Here is a 17526-nt window from a genome sequence, read left to right on the forward strand (position 1 = left end):
AAACAACCAACAAGGATAAACTATCAAATACATTTCCCAAGAAAGTGGGAGGTGCAATTTAGGACATGTAGACCTAATGAAAATGACTACAATAGGCGTTTTTCCACCGCCGGAACTTTTGGAGAACTTTTCAGTTTACCTTAGTAAAATTCGGTTTGGGCGTTTTTCCACCAACAACAATTAACAGGGTATTAAGGGTAATTAAATTCCCCAGGGGGCATCCAAGTACTATCTCAGCAGCAGGGTTTTGCTGAGCCAGGCAGGAACTTTGAGGGGGCGGGCTGCAATGACCATGGCTGATTGGTCAAATTTGGGGGCATTGTTTTTACATCGGCTGGACTTAATCAAACTCATTTGAATTAATTACTGAGAACTCGAAGACGCTATGGAAACACAATTCCCTGCTGAACTTTTACAACCAGAACTCTCTTTACCCAGAACTCAAAGTTCCTGGGCTTGTAGATGGAAAAACAGCTATAGTCCTCTAGATCTTGCTAGATGGCAGAAAATTGCTACTTTTGTCTGTATGAAACGCCGCCATCTTGAAATTATGATACCCTAACTTTTTTCTTCTTCTTCTTGTTCTTCTTCTTCTTCCTTACTAAGAGAACAGTTGGCCTTAACTGGAATTTTTAGTAAAAAAAAATTTAGGGGCACACACTGTAAATCGACAATCTGATATGAGCGACACTTAAAGGGGGGCCCAACACTAGCCTATAGACCCTTCCAGTGTGAAGTCACGTTTAAGTGTGCCCCTTGCGGTGGAGGGCAGGGCGTCAATTTGTTTGTTAGCAGCTAGCAAGCTAAGATAGCTTGAAAACTTCGATATACAGCAAGACAAGTATATCTGGACACAAACGATTTAATGAATGACAATTTACACCATGAAAGTAGTGATCGACGTACTGTTTCAACCAAAAACATACCTTACGCTTCGGCTTCCACTTTGCCTTCCAACAAACTCCTTTTTTGTAGCTAGCGGCTCCAAACGGCTGGTTTCAATGAGTCGCAGTAATGTAGTGTCCGACTCGGGATGTTTTTTGTGACACTTGACATATTTCCCACCTTTTAACGAATACACTTGTTGAAAATCAAGCTCTGTATATTCATTTGTTATGGGATGTTTGCCCTCAGTGAGGCGCTGTGGGATCTAAGCAGTGATGTCAGCTGGAAGGGTCTATAACAGGGGTCTCCAAGTTCGTTCCTCGAGAGCCCCTATCCAGCCTATTTTCCATGTCTCCGTCCTTCAGCACAGCTGAATCTAATGATCAGCAGGCTTTGCAGAAGCCTGATAATGATCCCGATCATGAATCAGTTGTGTTAGTGGAGAGAAACATGGAAAACAGGCTGGATAGGGGCTCTCGAGGACCGAACTTGGAGATCCCTGGTCTACAGCATGTAATTATCTAGCTAGCTATGTCTACATCCCAAAAATGTATTTTCCCTGGATGCCACAGCTCTGTGCAATTATTTCAATTCCCAAGCGAGTAGGCGACACCTCCACGGATGAGCCCACTGCCCGTCCGCCAACCAAGAAGATCCACTAAAATTTGGCTCGAGAGTTAGCTGGTGGCTAGCTCCTCTTTTTTTGCAATGTGGAAAGTCCCATGATGACCTGGTTTTCACTTAACAGGTACTCAAGGATTTTGAATGTGGCCCCAGACAGCACAGTGAAATAGTGATTAGCAAGTCTGCCTCACAGCTGAGAGGTCCTGTGTTTGAATCTTGACGCTGTGTGGAGTTTTCATGCTTTCCCCATAGAGTAAATTACTCTGATTTCCGCACACATTCCCAAAACATACACGTTTGGGTTAATTCAGTGTTTCTCAATTCCGGTCCTCAGGCCCCCCTAGCCAGCCTGTTTTCCATGTCTCCCAATTCCCAATGCAGCTGATTCCAATGACAGTTAATCAGCTCTCTGGAGAAGCCTGATAACGATCCTCACCTGCGTTGCAATTGGGAGACATGGAAAACAGGCTGGCTAGGGGGGCCTGAGGACCGGAATTGAGAAACACTGGGTTAATTGAACACTAAGTTGAATGTGAGTTTGAATGGTTGTTTATATGTGCTGTATGTCAGCCGGGATATGCTCCATTTACGCAGTGAGGACAAGCAGTACAGAAAATGGATATACAGTACAATGTTTTTGAAGCTGCTGTTTTAAAGTCACCTCACGACATATTTCTCTTCAACAGCATGAATTGCACAATCATGCCCTCAATGATTACAACACTTATTTATTTATTTTAAACATCATTCTGGCTTTCTCTACTGTGAGAAACATCAAAGTAAGTCATGAAGCCTGAAAGGTGCTTGTGTGTTAAATGAGTTTTTGTGTATGTTACCTCGATGCTCTGGTGACGGAGGCTCTTGGGGCAACTGGGAGAGGAAGACTCCGACATCATCAAGCGCCTTGGTCACAACAGGCTCTTTGGCTCTTACGTCCCGCCTGAAGCCCTGCGACAAGACATCCGCACGCTCCGTTTGGACACGCCATGCTAATCTACATTGTGAAACGTTCTGGGGGGAAAACTGAACTTGCATAAAAATGGGATTTTAATTGGACCTGCAGTACTTCATTTTCCATTTACCCATTCCTACAATTTGCATAATGTCACAGCAACATTAGGTCTGATTCTGTTTATGAACATGCTACAATTAAGGGTCGTGATGGTTTGGGAGTGGGGGAATTTTTTTGATGGCCTGTAAATTTATAATTTATTATTTAGGGATTATAGTATTTCTTCTCTTGTACATAAAAGGTTTGCCAATTTTCTTATTAATAGTCATGTTGTCATGTGAGGAGCAGAATATGGACCCAAAAGCAGACAGGACATGGAAGTGGTCTTTATAATAAATAAATAAAGTACTGTGATTGGCTGGCAACCAGTTCAGGGTGTGCCCTGCCTACTGCCCGAAGCCAGCTGGGATAGGCTCCAGCACCCCCGCAACCCTTGTGAGGAGCAAGTGGTTAAGAAAATGGATGGATGGATGGATAAATAAAGTAGAAAAATAAGACACAGAAGAAAATTAGACATTGTGACGCGCCATTCAGTAACATCTAGGATGACGTTCAATTATATATGACAGAATAAAGGTCTCTATGACAAAATAAGACATGAGGGTCCTTGATGTTGTCACTCTTCAACTGAATGTCACATTGCCAAAATGTCTAGTTTTCTTCTATGTCCTATTTTTTATTTTTAGTTATTATTATTATTATTATTATTATTTTTTGTATTGAGGGAATTCTACTTTTCCACTTCCGTGTCCTGTCCACTTTTAGGACCAAATTGCATTCCTCACATGACACACGTTACCTTTCTACCAAAGGTTCTCAGTGAAAATGGGTATTTGCATTTTTGAAAAGGTTCAAAAGGCAATTCTGGCAAATTGATCGTTATTTATACAGACCTACAGAAACAATGTGGTTTTAGAAATATATATTTAAGTGAGGGGTCTCAAATGGACGCAAACACATCAGAGCTGTTGTCCATACAGCAGCAGTCCATTCGGTTTTGTGATACTTTGTCAGTTGGTGCTTCCTTGATCAGATCGCAGATGTGTCCCCCTTTTGATGTAATCTCATAATTTCATGTCATAAAAACAAGCCATTATAAAAATATGCAATATATGCATTTGATCATGTTTGACAAGCAAAATATAAAATGATGACCCTCTTAGGTCAAGCAAGCCAATGATAATATTTTAAGGGATTAACGGCTTAGTGATGATGTCTGGCAAAATTTCAGCTTTTTATTATACCTCCCCACTAAGGTCACTCAGCGCATGACCTTTATCTGGTATGCACAAAATCACCAGTTGCAGCAGGAAGAATTAAGTTACAGAAATGCCAAAAATGAAATTACTCATAATTTAATTTGTCCTCAAATGTGAGCACTCTGAACTTATAATGTATATACGAGCTGCTCAAATGTGATTTTTTTTGGAGTTATGATAACAGCCACCCAAATGTTCTGCATTTACTGATTTAATTGTGACATGCCTATTCTCAGGATTAACATGTTTTTCAAATGTTTAAAAACTGCGAAATGTGATCGAGTGTTGCAAACGTTCTTCTGTAAATGGCTCCAAAACCACCACCACCATTAGTTTTTGCCAAGCGTGTGCGTGTCCTACCCGGTGAGTGTCCAACTGGTTCTGGACAGCAGGGACGTCACCACCTACAGGCATCTCCCGCTCCAGCTGCTGAGCTTTCAGCCTCAACCAGTTCAGCAGATCCTGCAGCGACATATGCAGCCTCTTCCAAGGCGCCATTTCCGAGTCCAAGTGAGCCCTTTGCACACCCAAACACATGCTCAGTCAAACACGCCTGTTTCAAAGCATCTTCTTAAGTTTGCCTTTCCCTCACCTCATGCTGAGAGTCTTACTGCGCAGGTCATTCCAGCGCTGGCTCATGTTGTTCAAACGTCTGTGGAGGAGCGCGGCGTCCTCCGAGTCCCCCAGTGAGCTCACGATCCTCTGGCCCTTCTCATCAAGGGAATGGTAGAGCTCTGTGTGGCCATCGATCTCGGCCTCCAGGTCCTGAAACCACGTAAAGATGGTAAAGATACGGAGATAGATAGACATCTTTGAAATACAGCAAGAGGGTCCTCATGCTTTTGCAGAGATGCTGCAATCAGAGATGCTGAGAGATTGTGAGTAATTTCAAATCTAATGTGATTACATGCACTTTGGTCACAAATTGCAAGTGCATGTTGAAATATCTGAAAAAGAAATCATGTAATTAAGGCTTTCATACTGTGAATACATTAGCATTAGCTACCATGACATCGGAGCAATCTGACTGGATCATGCAATGCTTTGGCATCCCTGCCACGAGGGTTGCATGGATTTTCAAACTTGGGAACTTTTCATGGGATTTCATAGGAGTAAACACAACAAGAATAGTAAATAGAGAACTTTAACCTAGTTAATGGTATATAGTTAATCATAATCAACTAAAATGACCACATTTCATGCAAATACAGTCAAATATGAAGAGCTCATTGTCTGAAAGGCTTAGCAAGAATGCAGAAGCCTTGAGAAGTTTGAAGGAAGATACCTTTTGTAGAATTTGCATGATGAATAGAGGGAGAGGGCCTCATTTTCCTCTTGAATGGGACTTTGTTGGTATATGCGGGGGTGCACTTTTGTCAATTTTTGAATGGGCTGGGTCGAATGGTATTTAACTCAACTAGTGGTGCAACAATTACGGTAATCAAACAATCTTTTCTAAAACTAAGTAAAAACCAAAACTAAAATTATTTTAAAGAGCATCACAAATAAATAAATACATATATATAAATGCTTTAAAAAAATGTTAACTAACTGAAACTACATCATACGTTTATCAAACTATAATATAGTGAAAATGCCCTTCTCCCACACATTTTTGCCAATTAATAGAGCTTTTTTTTTTTTTTACATCCGTGCCAACAGAAGAAACATGATAATTTGTTTGAGAATTCTAGTTTAATTTTTAATCCAATTTAAAATTTAAATTAATTTTAAATTAATTAAAAAATGTAATTAAAATTTTAACTAATTTAAAATTTAATTTACACAAAACGAGTACCTTTGAAAAAGATTGCACTCAATAAATACTCCATATAGTAAAAAAATTACAACGAATAAAACTAATACAAGCTACACTAAAAGAAAATATATTTTAAAAAGCAATACAAACTAACAACTTTGCTGCAAAAGCTAATTAAAACTAACTACATTTTAAAGAAAAAGTCAAAATGAAATAAAATCTATAATGAAATTGAAATATCTAAAACTATTACAACCCTGACCTGGTAAATACCATTGATCTGCATTAAAGTGTGTTAAAATGTTCAGTAGTTCGCATCTTTGTTAGCATTGCTAGATGTTTCACATTTGAAAAACTTCCCATTCTAGAAAAGAAAAGTTACACTTGCATAACGCTAAACGACATCCATTTTGATCGTAGCTAAAACACACAAAAAAAGATTTTTAGACTGAAGATGAACAGCAGTTGAACAGCACTCTTTGCCAACCTGAACCTGGTAGACCTTTCTTCGCAACATGCTAAAAACAAAAGTCAGGAGTCCCGCATGCAAACAAGGAAAGAGCTGCCGCATCTATTGCGTCTTGACGTTCAGGAAAATTCGTTTCCAGTGGGTGAAACAATGCCATCTGTTTAGGCGTGTGTGTATGCGTGCGTGCGTTTCTATGTGTGTCTGTAAGAGAGAGAGGCGGAGAGAGACGTGGACAAGAAGAAGCATACAGAAATGAAAGAAAAAAAAAAGATAGTGAGGAGATGATGCGTCCACAACTTGAAAGGATGCAACCAACTACGAGTGCACTCATTTTCCAATTAAATGTTATCTGCCTGCAGTACCGAAGCGCTCGCGCGCGTGCGTGTGAAGTCGAGGCTGTGGCGCAATCCGCCATTCTAATTGGGCACAGAAGGCTATCTCAGCTGTGCATACAGGGCTGCTGTTGTGCCCAAGGAGCTGCCAGTGTGATGTGAAGGATGTGTGCAAAGGCAGGAATTTTAACCAGCACGCACTGGAAAATCATTTCCCAAAATACTTTTTATGTGTGTGCGTATGATTGACACGTACAGTATGTCGCGCGAGTGCGATGCTCCGCCGGAATGTGCGTGAGGGAGGGTCAAAGGTCAAACTATGCTCTCTGGCAGAACAGAGCTTTCACTTAACGCCCACTAAGCCGTGGGTTCTTTTTTTTTTTTTTTCTCGTTTGGCTGACACCGGCCAATCAGATTTCAAAGTGTTGCCATGTCAGAATTCCTGTCGTGTCAGACAGGGCGGCCAGTCGACACTTGGGGATGAAATCAATGAGAACTGTATTTTTAAAGTGGAATAAAAATATTGTGGAAAAAAAGACACTTGGTTGAAGCTTCCATCCATCCATTTTACTTCTATAAAATAGTAAATGTCTATTTGAGTCCTCGTTGTATTCATGAAATTAAGGCCAAACTTCAATTATCCATCTGCAGCAAACCAAAAATGCACCACAGGGGAAAAAAAATAAAAATAAATGATGGCAGGTGAATTTGCGAATGGTGACTGCGACCTTCGACCTTACCTTCCATTGTGCCAGAAGATTCCGGGCTGCCTCGGGCTGCTGGGCCAGCTTCTCTTCATTGGTGGCGTCTATCAGAACGTTGCATGTGGTCTCAGCCTCGCTCAGCCAGTTCAGGAACTTGTCTAGATCGAGGTAGAACTGCTGCAGCAGCTTCAGAGCCACTTCCAGAGCCGCCTCCCTGTCAGAAACACTGCAAAGGAACAAACAAAGTATCGGTACACACTTTAGTTGGATTTGTACTAGTGCTGTCAAACGATTAATTTTTTTCATCTGATTAAACACAGTTTAAACTTGATTAATCACGATTAATCAGCTAAATTACTTTGCGTGTTCACGTAATATAAAATAAATTCAAAATACCGCAATATTTTGACCTGCCCAGACATTAAAAAAAAAAAGAAAAAAAAAAGCTTTTGACTTGACTTTAACAGGGAGCTAGTAACACAATATATTTAAGCAAGTAACGTTTGCATAAATTGTACTTAGCAGAGTGGTTTTCAGTGCATTTATACTTTTCAATTTTTATCTATTTATCAATTTATTGCTTGCACAATCGTTTTTCTTTTTTGAAGTGGTGGTTGGGTTGCGAGAATTCTTGCTCAGGTGCTTTTCGCCAATCAAACATAATCACTTGTGACATTTGACTCCATTTCACCAATCAAACGGAACCAGGCAGCCGCATGACCACCTGCACGTCAATGTGGCTCGTTTCGATGAAGAAGTGGAGGGTACACAAGTTTCAAGAAGAAGAATAACACTGGCCTCATATCAAGAACATATTAAGAAAAAGAAGTTTCATAATAAGTTGTAGTCTGTGTCTGTCCAAACATGGAAATTTCATCCGACAAAAGCTTGACGTCAAACTTGTAGATATTCCTACTGCTGTTGTTTTGGCTGTGCATGGTGCTAAACAGTTTTATGTTCATATGTTGCTGATATTGACTAATGGGTGCATCTGCACTGTGTGACAGTGTAGGGAAAATGTGCACGCACCGCTTGCTGATGTGTGACCAGATGGCCACCATGTTGTCATTAATTTGGGTCACTTTGTGCGTATCATCGTTGGCGTAACGTGTCAGCAGCTTGTCAGCCAACGCGTTGGTTTCATCCACTTGACCCTGCCACTGTCGCAAGTCATTTGCGAAGCCCTTGGGGGAGCAACACAACAGCAACAATAACAATAAATGACTAATTGGGAAGAATTAGCTGGCACAAGTGATGACGCTTCACAACGAGCACACCTTGAGTTCAGCATTCTGCCGTGCAAGAGCGTCCACTGTGTAGGTGACCTCCTGCCAGGACTCGAGCCTCTCGCTGGCTCGCTTGATGAGAGCGTCCACCCTCTGTTTGGAATTCAGCCAATCAGTGGAGTCCTGCAGCATGTTGTGAAGCTGCTTGAGTCTGGCTGAGAGTTTGGCCAGAGAGTCCTCCCAGTGGGTCTGAAGCCGGTCAACTACCAGACAAAAAGTCACATATAAGCACATTCTGTAGTTTTTTTTGGTCACAATTACTCAAAAGTAACTTTAAATAAATTCACATTTAAAACAACTGTGAAAAATCTTAGTCCAGCAATGTGTTGTTTTAGTAAAAAAAAAAAAGTCCTATGGGAAACAACTATTTCATGTCATGCTGATTTAGTTTTTTTTACTAACACCAATACCTGCAGTTCTACTTAAGTACATAGCAAATACTTTTCCCACCTCTAACCAATTGTGAAAGTGTCTTACTGCGCTCAGTGATTGCGTTTCGTGTGTCCTGGTTGCTGGTTTTGTTCTTTAGGTTCTGGGCTGCAGTCACTTGTCTCTCCAGCAGAGGGCGACGCTGTTCTAGCTCCTGCAAAGATGCCTGCGCCCATAAAGTCAACCTTTTAGGTATTTCTGTATGTCAAATACAGAATATTTATTTTGACAATTTGTAGCTTCAGTATAGTCATTTGAGCTCTCGATTTCCTAATCTGGACTCTCAATGTCTCAATCTGTCATCTAAATTTACTAGTCTGCACACTAAATTTACTAATATGTACCCTCAGTTTACAAAGCTGTACCCTCAGTATAGTAATCTATACCTTTGGTTTATCTTTTTTTTTTTTTTATAAGAGATGAAGAAGAATACACACGAAGGACAAAAGGTAGCGTCACATGCTGGTAAATGCATAGGCTCCTGTTTAACTCATTTGCTCCCAAAAACATACTGTATGTTATAAATATGTTCTATTTTAAATGTTTTAAGTATCCCAAAGACATATTTATATGTTTTTTTTGTTTTTTTTTTTATGCTACAGCATACAGAAGGCTTTGATGCAGCCTTTCAATTGCAGAGAACGGGGTGAAGCGATGGTAGTAATTACAAAAACGGCCGGCAAGTGGCAGCAGAGTATAAGAGATCAACCAAGGTCATGTTGAAAGCAAGCTGTTTTCCTACAATTCTAAACAGATTTGTGAATAATGATGAAATTTAGCTATATTCTAATGCTAATTGCTGCAAAACGGAAACAGATAGAAATGTGCTTTTTTTTTTCCACCCGATGAAACAAGAGATTTGAATCTTTCTTTTGGTAGGTTACATCTTTTTACAGCAAAAGCACACAATATCCTGGGGGCCTTGCAAAATCAGTCAAAATCCCATAAAACAGCTGGGAGCGAAGGGGCTTGCCTCAGTGAAAATGGCTGGGAGTGAATGAGTTAATAGCTTAATGTACTAAAATGTAAGTAAGGAAAAAAAAAAGGAAAAAAAAAAGACAGAAATACAAGATTTATTGTTGAGAGTACCACACAGACCAAACCCGACTGTTTGGAACAGGTAGCCCAGACAGTGGTGGTGAAAATGCCGTAAAACGGTTACAATTGTTAGCGGTGATCACTCCTGCAACAAAGCTAGCTGCTAATGCTAATGCTAATGTGTAGGACAAGTTTGTACAACATTCCATTCTGTTTATCTCAATGGCCAGGAGAAAGCAATACATTGATTGTGAGGGATTCTTTAAGGAACAGACTACTCAACTGAAAGGGTACAGATGATCAATTAATGTTTTTCTTATCCTTTAACATAAGGGACCTCTGTATGTACTGTAATCTCTTTTTTTTTTTTTTTTTTTTTTAAATATTGGTGGCTAGTTGGAATGATGTGCAAGTTGTGAGTTGTTGACCTTGAGCTGGCCAATGTTTTCATTGATGTCATCCAGGTCCGCCACGACGACGCGCTTGTTCTGCACCATGTTGTCCAACATGGTCAGCCAGTCGGTAAGCTCCGCCCAAGTCTTGTTGAACTGCGCCAGGGCGGCAGAATCGGCCTGGGAGCTCCCCGTAAGCATTTCACCTGTAGCGCGCATCAAGTTTCATATAACATCGTGGAATCACAACATAAGGTAAAGATTCGTACAGGTCACTAACTTGACTTACTCGCTTTCTTGGCCACAAGGAGGTTTTTCCTTTCCTGATGCTGCCTCAACAACTCCATGATGACAGTCCAGTCTTCTCTCATCTTCATGTACTTGACCTGGTGCCACCAAAATATTCAGTGTATGCTTTGTGTGCTTGTTGTGTTTTGATTGGCACACCTTATCGGACTGGCTTGGAGTTACGTCTTTGTACAAGTGATGAGCTCGCTGAAGAACCGACTCAACTTCGGGCTGCTTGACTTGGACTTCCGCGATGAGCTGCCATAGTGCATGGACATGATGCATGATGTACAAAGCTCTGTACATACAATCTATATATGTGTGTGTGTCCTACACCGGGTGGAGGCTCATCTGGACTGTGCTCCAGCTGCGATCTGGTTCTGAACAGCCAGCCGGACAGATAGTCCAACTGAACCTGAAGCCTCTCCAATTCCTGCAACAGATTCTCAATCTCCAGCTGTCGCTCAGGCAGAGCCCTGGACACCTAAATGAGGACATAAAAAGTTACCGCGACGCCGCATTACCACAACATTCAGACATCAAAATCAGTTGAGTGCTATTCTGTCTTGTTAAAAGGGGAATAGCATTTCTTTCTATCTGTCTAGCTAACTAGATTTAAAGTTTTACAAGCCTTTTAAAATATTACGGTTACAGTATGGACAAGGAACCGAGTGGAGGAATTCTGATTTATGAACGCGAACCTGCTCCCAGCGAGTGTTGATGATCCTGATGTCTTTTTGTTTATCAGCCGGAATCTGCCGCATGTTCAGATCCATCACTGCTGCTTTCTTGCTGGGAAGTTCATCCACACATGCCTGACACACAAATAAAAATATACAGCACACATGTAGAATGTGGAAACAAATAAATCGCAACATCCATTAAGGATAAATACTTTTTCGTTAAATATGGACAGTGAGCAATTTTGGGATGAGGATAATAGTGCAATATTATTGCATCTTACTTTACAATTATAGCTTAATATTTAAATGAACTCCACATGCACACACAGAGCATGTATTTGATATTCAGTTTAAGGATCATGCCTTCACTACTAGGACAATTCAGCACGCTATTAGAATGACGAGAGAGCACTAGTAGAATGACAGCATCTTACTAGGCAAAAATGCACTCGCTGTCATCTGTGTGCTCGTAATATTTATGAAAGGCTAGAATTCTCTTATGTCACCAAAAGCCCCAATTTGCCAAATTGTACACAGTTTGCCTCACTATTAACTCATTTGCTCCCAAAAACGTATAAATACGTTCTATTTTAAATGTTTAAAGTGTCCCAAAGACATATTCATACGTTTATTTTATTTATTTATTTATTTATTTTTTATGTTGAAGCATAAAGAAGGCTTTGATGCAGCCTCTCTTTTGCAGAGAACAGTTGAAGCAATGGCAGTTATTACAAAAATGGCCAGCAGGTGGCAGCAGAGTATAACAGATCAACCAGGGCCATGTTAAAAAATGTTTGATTTCCCCACAGTTCTAAGCAAATTTGTGAGTAATGATGAAACGTAGCTATATTCTAATACTAATTGCTGCAAAACGGAAACAGACAGAAACATACTTTTTTTTTTCCTGATGAAAGAATAGACTCTAATCTTACTTTTGGTAGGTTCCGTGTTTTTATAGCAGTAGAACACAATATTCTGTGGGCCTTGCAAAATCAATCAAAATCCAGTAAAACAGCCGGGAGTGAAGGGGGTTGTTCAGTGAAAATGGCTGAACGAGTTAAAATGTAGTTGTCTATTAGGATGCCAAATTTGTCCTACTATTGAGGACAAGGAACAAACTTGCACAACAAACATGCACCTTAAGTTGCATATTGTCACCCTCTTAAAATATATATATTTTTTTTTTGCATTTATTTATTTTTTCCCTAAGTCATCTTGTCACGGTGCAAATTGTTCATTTTTTTTGTGTTTCCTGAAAATCTGGGGGGAAAAAATGACTTAAGAAGGCATCGATATAAAGGATATTGAACAAATACTCAAATGGCTTCCAAACACACACTGTGATCATGACAGGTGCAGTGTTTGTCGCGGATACCTGCACTTTGCCCAACGTGTCTCTGATGTGTTGAGGCTCAGCAGGCTGCAAGGGGATGCCCAGAACCCCCTCCGCCTTGTCTAGCCAACCCAGCATCGAACCCGCGGCCTCGTGTAGGTGCGCCACTGTGGCGTGCGCTTCCGCCGATCTGCAGACAGGACGTCGCCGTCAACATGGGATTACTATCGTTGTTGATACTATTTTTTTTAATCACAAGAAATTGTCTTCACACCTTCTCTTGCGCTCATTAAGCTGCTCGCAGACATGTGCCCAGCGCGCATTTAGGAATTTGAGCTGCGCTCGCAGGCGGGCGACATCATCTGGCGTACTCATCTGACTGATCTCCTCGCCGGCAGAGGTCACTCTGTTCAACACCATTTCCTGCAGTGGTATCGCTTCAGTCAGCGCCTGCAAAAGCAAACACACAAAACAGATTTTTACACTTTTTTTTTTTACTCCCTGCTCGAAGAAGATGGTTTTCGAGCATGGACTATTTGGGGAGGGCTGAATGAAGAATTGAAGTGATAGAATTGGATGTGTGAGTGGAAGAGGCAAACAAACACATTACTGAGTTACAGAAAAGAAATGTATTGCTCCGATAATTCAGGGGAAGCCAGCACGCATTCAAATTGATGCTTTGTTTGATTTAACGCATCTGAAAGTGAGTGTGAATTTGATGTATCTGCCCATCCTGCGTAATATGTTGTTTAAAACCAGGAGATGCCAGCACGTATCGTCCCAGTGCACTAAAATCACCCAGATGCACAGAATGCAGAGTTGTCATAGGTGATATGACATGACTCCTTCTTGTGATTCCTTCTCAAATCATTCAAAATCTCCAAAACTGTATTGCTGAATAGAAGACATATTGCGCTAGTTTTTGTTTCTGGCATTTCAAAAATGTTTACACGAGCGTAAAAGATCCATTCTCTCCATTGGCTCTTATTTTTTCAGCACCTCCTTTCCGCCAATGTGAACATGGATAATGAAGCGTTACAATTTTGCGTATTTGCCAAATGCAATCTTGTATGCCGAGCAGTCAAGTTTACATCTGTTTTTGCAAGTAAATAAGGACAATAGAACGAAAACAAGAGTTATTCACCCTCACGCCAACCATTGTTGTTGGTTGAAATAGTTGACTAAAGATCTGTAGAGTTTGAAAATAAATATGCAGTCGGTGCATTCAAAGAGGTTGGGGGCAGATTGGGTATCAACTAGCAGATGGTCTGCTATGCATCACTGTCTGTGCATGAGGTGTGTGAGAGCTGATCACAGACACCTGCAAAGCGGACTGGACACATTTCTTTTGATCACTGACTTCGGCTACCGTGGCCATCTTGTGTTGAGTATCACTCAAAATCTTGAGCTTTCTAACTTTCTTAGAGGATTATATGCCTTGACAGCTTGGGTTACAAAATTTCGGCCAGTACAGTGGATGCACTTCATAAGCTTGGCTATCTTACGTTGGGCATCATTTAACATCAACAGGGTGTTTTTCTTTTAGCAATGAACAATAATCAACAATGCCCATAAAACTGTTTTATGGTATCAAACCAAATCACAGTCATTGGACGGTGACTGTGTTTAGTTTAATGATCCGATTCTGCCTTTATGCACCACAACAATGAATTTGAAACCAAACAATCAAGATGCGATTCCATTTAGGAGTTTTCACAAACATCAAATTTACAAAAATGACATTTCTAGATTAAAACGTTTTATAGTACTTCACCAATCTGGACAGTTGGCATAATTGTAAACAGAACATTTAAAATACCATACAACAGTGCCGATCCGTCATAGTAAGCTATTAAGCGGCGCGTGCCCAAGCTCTTCAAAATAAAATCATTGAAAATATTTCTGTCCCGGAGATAGAGGGCCGGCAAATGGCCAAATTTCATGCCCGAGGAGGCTCCAGCATTCTCAGCCGTGCTCTGCGGTCCTCTGGCGCGCTCCAGGAGTGCTCCAGCGAAAATATCATTTCAAGTTGTGGTCCTACTGGAATAATCATCACGAAAACAGGGAAGAATTTCATCCCTCACTTTCAAGAAAGGACATACGAGAAACATCAGTGGCTAGGTGGCTGTCCAAATAGGTCAGTAAACTTTATTGTTGGTTGAAAACTCTTGCGGCTTTTCTGCGATGTCATTTTTTCCCTTCTCCCGGGTTGAGTTTTACCACATGGACACGAGCCAGTTCCGAATACTGTATATTCCAACGCATTGGCAAATTGTGATTTTGTCATTTTATACACCACGGAACTGGTTACATTACAGCGTGCGTATCAACTTGCATCAGTCCAGAATATTTCCGCTTTAATTTTATACTTACACAGCGGTATAAAATAATATTTAAGATTGAAATTAATAATAAAAATACCCCCAAAATTTTATATGTGACACTTCAGCATGTCCACTCGAAAGTCACCTCTCGCCACTGCCATACAATTTAAAATCATCATCAGTTCTTTTCTCCCTTTCAATGTTTTTCCAGGCCTTCGTTGCTATCTTGCTGCTTGTTTGTGGCTCCTCCTACTTTCATTTTTGTCTTCAGTAAATTCTATTCAAACATTTTTCACCATCTACCTCCTGAAAAAAAATCCTTGGCCACCATTATGAGTAACCATTATGAGAAACATTAAAATACAGTTACATAATAGAAAAACAAAACAGGTTGTATTCTTAAAAAGATTAATTAATACTATTGTAAGCCAATGAACATGATCATGAAAAACTGTAATATATTGCATAAAGTGTACCTGAATAAATGTTCAAAAACAAACAGCAACACGAAACGCAAATATGTTGAACTTACAAATACAATGCAATGTGCTTGAAAGTAATACTTTGTCCTACCACTAGAGGGAACCCATGTCGCATTAGTGATACTTGCGCCACAGGCCACACAGATTCAAATCAATGAATTTAAAATGTCTTCACTTTCTTTTACAATAAACGTCATACGTTCAGGGCCATCCTAGAGTTTGAGTGTTGGCATTGAGGATACTTTAGATGGTTCTGAATCTCAAAAATGTTTTAAATCTTTACAATAATTTGTTCTACACGTATCAGTCTAACAGAGTATCCTGATTAATAATGTGTTTGTGGAATATGAAATAAGCAACAAAATCTCCTTCAGTTTTTATCAATCTCAGGGGGGTCATTTTGCCACCCGCTGTCGACTAAAAACCACATCACAGTGCCGAAGTGCTCATCTTGCGAACGTCACATGACCAAACCCAGAAAATAGGTGAGCCCTTAGGCACTGTGATCTTCTCATTTTCTGGCAAAGTGTGAATTTATAATGAAATTTGAATGTAATGTTATGTAATATGAATGTATGTCGTCCTCATTGACACTTTACACACTAAGTCAGAGCTGTCTTCTTTCTATGTAGCTGTTTGTGCAACATATCAATACGGAATGAGTTTCAAGTACAGTATTCTACATAAAATGTCTCTAATTCTTATTTCTTTGGTGTACTGATATGTGTGATACCCTGAGGTGTTGCCTTTGTGCTGCCGGCTCGGTCTCGGCCATCTTGAGGGCACCCTCAGCTTCCCGAAGCCACTCCTCAAGTGCCCTCTGGTCTGCTACAAACCTCTGCCACTTGAAGTTGCAGTCCTGCCAGCGCCTTGAAATGCACATACACACAAAATGCAGTTTTCTTCCACCCCATCCTGTTTCTCTTTCTATCTTACATTAGCCGGTCTTTGTGCAGCTTGTTCAGTTTGTCCCAGTTGCTTGCGAGGAGGGCTGCGCTTTCGTGGATCCGCTGGGCCTGCGCAGGTCGGGCACCGGAAGCCACTTCCTGTCTGCGGGACAACGCTGTCTCCACTGGACTTCGCAGTTTGTCAATGATGCTCTTCACTTCCTGCGTGTGCATAGCTGCACATTATAATCTACCTTTTTCAAATTATGCATTGCACGTTTGCTCCAGTTGGGGTGTTTCGACTCGAACCCGCAAAGCGACGCTAACCTTCAGGCAGTGCTCTTGCTGAGGTAGGTTGTAATAAGCTGCAGGCCAGTATTCCGGGGAGTTCAGTTTGAAGTCCGCCTCAGCCACGGAGCGCAACAGCGCCTGCAGCTCTGCCAGGTAATCCTACACACGTACACACAAGAACACACAAAAATGAGCATGCACCATATTAACAAACCCAGAACTGACTGAGTATGTGTATCAGGAAAAAAAAAAGATGTTAAAAAAAACAAACAAACAAAAAAAGAAAACTAATCCGAAAACCACATTTCCACACTCAGTTCTACAAGAAAGATCCCCAAACTCCCAGACTACTTCCTACACAGTACAGTCTGTAGAATACATTTTACTCTAAACTGAGTCTATTTGGTCCCATTCTAAAAAGAACAACATTTACATTGGGAAGAGTAAATAAAAATGTTTTTTTGGTCTCCTTTTGGATATTAAGCAAACAGTAGGAGGGGCACAGCTCAGGTGGTAGTGTGGCAGTCTCTCAAGCTGAAGGTCGTGAGTTTGTTCCTCAACCCTTGAGTGACTTGATTTTGGAAATGTTTAATTTTCTCTCTTCCAAGTGTAAATTTGACTCAAAACTGAGGCTATTTGGTCCCACTCTAAATAGTCAAATTTACTCCACAGAATTGACCGTGTACCAATAGTTGGGTTTCCATCCACCTATTTTTATTCTAATTTTCAAGAATTGCAAAAAAGAAACTGAATTGAAACGCCAGAAATTTGAAAAAAGACCTGAAATTTGGAATTTTGAAGCGTACCACAAAAAGGAAAATGCGCATCTTGGCTATGGAAATAGCGTTTGCGAATAAGCGACTCCAAGACCGGATAAAAATACGTTGCATACTGCGTAACACGTACGTTAATTTGAAATCGCAAAAAAAAAATGGCGGATGATAAAGTAAGATATGTTTGGGGAGACGAAGAAATACAATTCTTTTGAGAATTAATTAAAGAAATAAAACTATGCAATTTTAGATCAGTAATATGTCCATTTTGTGACT

At 40.5% G+C, this 17526-nt stretch overlaps 1 protein-coding gene across 8 annotated transcripts in view; it reads right to left on the reverse strand.

Moving 5' to 3' along the window:
• dmd (dystrophin) overlaps nt 1-17526 on the reverse strand; it is a 149134-nt gene that overhangs the window by 34596 nt on the left and 97012 nt on the right. For all 8 annotated transcript variants that reach the window (XM_077514401.1, XM_077514399.1, XM_077514397.1 and 5 more), the window contains 17 exons: nt 16514-16636; nt 16236-16408; nt 16033-16168; nt 12768-12943; nt 12536-12683; nt 11179-11292; nt 10812-10961; nt 10637-10735; nt 10479-10575; nt 10226-10395; nt 8808-8925; nt 8322-8533; nt 8074-8228; nt 7081-7270; nt 4373-4545; nt 4141-4297; nt 2346-2457 (listed from right to left, as the gene is read on the reverse strand). In XM_077514401.1, coding sequence (XP_077370527.1) covers nt 2346-2457; nt 4141-4297; nt 4373-4545; nt 7081-7270; nt 8074-8228; nt 8322-8533; nt 8808-8925; nt 10226-10395; nt 10479-10575; nt 10637-10735; nt 10812-10961; nt 11179-11292; nt 12536-12683; nt 12768-12943; nt 16033-16168; nt 16236-16408; nt 16514-16636 — 2503 coding nt within the window. The remainder of the gene's footprint in view (nt 1-2345; nt 2458-4140; nt 4298-4372; nt 4546-7080; nt 7271-8073; nt 8229-8321; nt 8534-8807; nt 8926-10225; nt 10396-10478; nt 10576-10636; nt 10736-10811; nt 10962-11178; nt 11293-12535; nt 12684-12767; nt 12944-16032; nt 16169-16235; nt 16409-16513; nt 16637-17526) is intronic.

Source organism: Festucalex cinctus, chromosome 2 (genome assembly GCF_051991245.1).
Source record: "Festucalex cinctus isolate MCC-2025b chromosome 2, RoL_Fcin_1.0, whole genome shotgun sequence".
Classification (NCBI taxonomy): domain Eukaryota; kingdom Metazoa; phylum Chordata; class Actinopteri; order Syngnathiformes; family Syngnathidae; genus Festucalex; species Festucalex cinctus.